Source organism: Triticum aestivum, chromosome 2B, assembly GCF_018294505.1.
Source record: "Triticum aestivum cultivar Chinese Spring chromosome 2B, IWGSC CS RefSeq v2.1, whole genome shotgun sequence".
Classification (NCBI taxonomy): Eukaryota; Viridiplantae; Streptophyta; class Magnoliopsida; order Poales; family Poaceae; genus Triticum; species Triticum aestivum.
Window position 1 is genome coordinate 679,760,891 of NC_057798.1, and position 3,590 is coordinate 679,764,480.

At 51.9% G+C, this 3,590-nt stretch overlaps 1 protein-coding gene across 1 annotated transcript; it reads right to left on the reverse strand.

Moving 5' to 3' along the window:
• Positions 1-1,009: 1,009 nt before the first annotated feature.
• LOC123046674 (receptor-like protein kinase FERONIA) lies at positions 1,010-2,737 on the reverse strand. The gene has a single exon (XM_044470080.1). It carries the CDS (start codon positions 2,734-2,736, stop codon positions 1,114-1,116), a length of 1,623 nt encoding a protein of 540 aa, XP_044326015.1. The 5' UTR covers position 2,737; the 3' UTR covers positions 1,010-1,113.
• Positions 2,738-3,590: the final 853 nt, after the last annotated feature.

The following is a 3,590-nucleotide window of genomic DNA, read 5'->3' on the forward strand; positions in this document are numbered from 1 at the left end:
CTTACATTGTAAGATTTACATTTCACATACCCTTGTCAGTGACTAACAGAAAACAAAACTAGCAATAAATATACATTTTTTTATAGTTGTGGCACTTTTGAGTAATATATCTATGAGCTATGGGAATGATTGATAAACCGTGTTCCGCGCTTAGTGTGTGGAATAGACGACCAAATGCACAGTGGGCGCACAATGGGCCTGGTAGATTCCACGGTTCGGCCAAATTTCTGTATCTCTATGAACATTTTTTTAATATTCAATGAGCACTACACACACACGCGCGCGCGCGTGTTTTTGGACCCTCAAGTTCCCTAAAAGAATAGACTTGATCTCTCAAGATTTTTTGGTAGACATTTGGTCCTTCAAGTCTCAAACCCCGATCAGTTTGGTCCAGAACCAGATTTTGAGCACGTTGACTCGGTTTGACCATGTTCACCAGGTTTGACCGATGAATAGTAAATTAAAAAAAAACTGAATTTTTGTGACAACCAAGATGCTTGGGGGGGCTAGTTGTGTGTAAATTTTGGTGGTCAAATAACACCCGAGGAGCTATAGCAAGAAAACAAAATTTGGCTTTCTTTGTGAGCCAAAGTTTTTTTTTTTGCCACAAGCTCCTCGAATGTCAAAACACCATTCAGATTTTAACGCACCTAGCGCACCGAAGCATCTTGGTAACCACAAAATTTCAGTTTTTTTAATTCTCTTTTTGCTATTTTTTTAAGTTTAGTGTTTATCGGTCAAACCCGGTCAACATGGTCAAAATATGGTTTTGGACGAAACTTACCCGATTTTGAGACTTAAAGGACCAAATGTCTACCAAATTGACCTTGAGGGACCAAGTTTATATTTTTGGGGAACTTGAGGGATCAAAAACATACTTTTCTCATACATATATATTATGGATATTTAAAATAGGAACATGATTTTCTTAAGAAAGTATATACACAAAAATATTAATGCATGAATATATTTTTATAGATAAGCACGCATTATATATATGCAATGAACCTTTTCTGAGATGCACGAACTTTTGTATCCGCGCAGGTTAAATAAAGAAACTTTATAGAATTTCTCACACTATGGTCTGTTCGTAACTTCTTTGTGAAGGCCCATTTATGTCTGGCCGGACTTAAACAAAGCAGAGCTTTTTGTTGGGCTAGGAGGACCATGGGCTTGCTTCTCAGGAATGGCTTCTGACTCGCACACGACCATCGACGTGGCCTTCCTGCCCCGTCTGCAAATAGCGCACGCGCATAGGCAGCCGATCAACACCGCCAGGAGGCCACCGGCGACCGCTCCACCCACGGCCGCGGCGACGGCACTCTTCCTCTTGGACTCTCCTTGGTAGAGCTGCTTCTGTGGGATCGGCGGGTTGGCCCCGGCAAGGTTGTTGCTGCCGTATGTCTGGAGCTTGAACACCTCGAGGCCGTTGAGTATCGCGTCGTAGTACTCCGGCCTGCTGCTGAGGTCCGGGTGCAGCGCGACCCACATGTCCGTCTGGCCGGAGCCGGTCGTGACGACTAGGTAGTCGGTGTACACCGGAACCCCTATCCCTCCGCTCCATGCGATGACGTCCATCTGCTCCTGCGCCGTCTGGTTGTTGATGTAGATGAAGAAGGAGCGCTGGTTCACCCTGGTGATCGGGTACTGGATCTCGCAGAAGTGGAACCTCAGGAGGTAGTAGAACCCCGCGTCCACGGGTAGGATCCAGGTGAGGTTGTAGTTCAGGTTGATCTGCGCAGTCGGGCCCATGGACCTCGCCGACGCGTACACGCCCTCCGGCGCGATGTGCGGCGGCACGGACGGCGGGTATCGGATGGTGACGTCGCTGTCCTTCTCGAAAGAGACCCCGACGGCCGCGCCGAATATGTAAGGGACGTCGGTGTCCCAGGTGCGGTAGAAGCGGCCGGAGTCGTCGGCCGGAGAGACGGCCTCGCCGCCGACGTTGAGACGGTACATGGTCTGGAAGGCCGTGTCGGCGCGGATGGGCATCGGGTCAGGGCGCCCCCCGTTGGCGAAGGTCGGCACCGGCTTCGTGAACACGTCCGGCGTGGGCACGATCTCGATGCCGTTCACGAACGCGTAGTGAGACGAGGCGCCGGAGGACGGGGCGAAGGTGACTTCCAGCCTCCCGCTCGAGTTGACGTTGACGGAGAACTCGCGGACGAGGTAGGCGGCGTCGAGCGCGAGCGCGGTCTGGGACGCGTTGAAGTCTTGCAGCAGCGTGACGCCGCCGGCCGTGACGCCGAAGAGGGAGCCGGAGACACTGTGGTTGCCGTAGTCGGCCGGGTAGAAGTAGAGGCGGAGGAACACGCGGCCGGGTCGGAGCGCGAAGGTGTACGTGTGGCTCGACGCGAACACGCGCGCCGTCACGTAAGGCACGGAAGAAGGCAGCGATGGGTCTTGATACGACGCTCGGGCCGCGACGCCGGCGCTCGTCGACGGCAAGAACTTGGACGCTGAGTCACCGTCCCACGCACGGCCGTCGGAGTCGGTGGCCGAGGCGGACGCGCCGCAGCTCAGGCGGACCTGCCCGGCAGACTCGGTGGGGTTGTTTCCGCCGCCGTCCGCGGCGGCAAGGGACACGATGGCTAGCAGCAAGAGGCATGGAAGCACAGTTGATCTGGCCATGGCCATGGGACTACTAGCTCCTAGGAAAGCTAGTGTAGTGGCGGCTTTGCTTGGTTGGCCCGTGATGATGCGCGCGCCTCGGTTCGAATCACGATTGTTTGGCATGTATGGGCTGTGTAGAGCGTGCTGGTGGTGGGAGGCGATATTTATGGGCTGTGGAGCACAAATGATTTCTGTCACTGTCCATGCCTAGTGTCTACCTGCCCTGCTGAACACGGTGTAATAATGGCATCATGCATTTTTACCCGCGAACAAAACACTGAAAATGCTCTGTTTCCTCTCACAAGTGGAGCGGGAGGAGAGGAGAAAAACGTGTTGGGCCTTGGTGGATCCAAGCTGGCTGGCGGCCTATTTCTCCAACGCGCTATGGGCAATGGCAACCAGCTCCAGACGCGAACCACCGACCGATGCCCGCTGGCAGGGAGCTATCGTCGAAGGGTCAAAGTCGTCTCCAATCCTCGACGAAAACAACAGCCAGGCCACCCACCCCGCAGTCACCGTGTCAATTTACCTACAAGATTCGGTTAACCAGTTATTTACAGGTCATTTCCAGCGCTTCGAACGCACTTGTATCATGGTCGCCGAGCTTGACGACTCTGCTCTAGTGCTCCTAAGCGTTCAGCGTACGATGCCACGTCTGGCTTTTTTGCTTGCCGACTTCGATCACCATCACTTAATTATCGCATCATCTTTTCCAGTAAAAGAAATTCCTTGCTAAGAATGATGGGTGCGTCAACCGGAGCACAGCTCATTTTGGGCATCTTTCGATTCTGACCATTTGGAAAAGGTAAGAAGGGTACAAACGCAAGAATCTATTGAGAACACGGGCGTCAAACAGAGGACTGGAAAACATATAGACTTTTATAATTTGGGTCTTTTGATCACAGGGATTGAAAAAAACACAAAAAATCGCAACGAACATAGTCAAATAAGAACCAAACTGTATTAAAAGGGTAATA

Excerpts from the sequence above, each read along its gene's own strand:
- LOC123046674 (XM_044470080.1), bottom strand. The coding sequence starts at position 2,736 with ATGCCAAACAATCGTGATTCGAACCGAGGCGCGCGCATCATCACGGGC.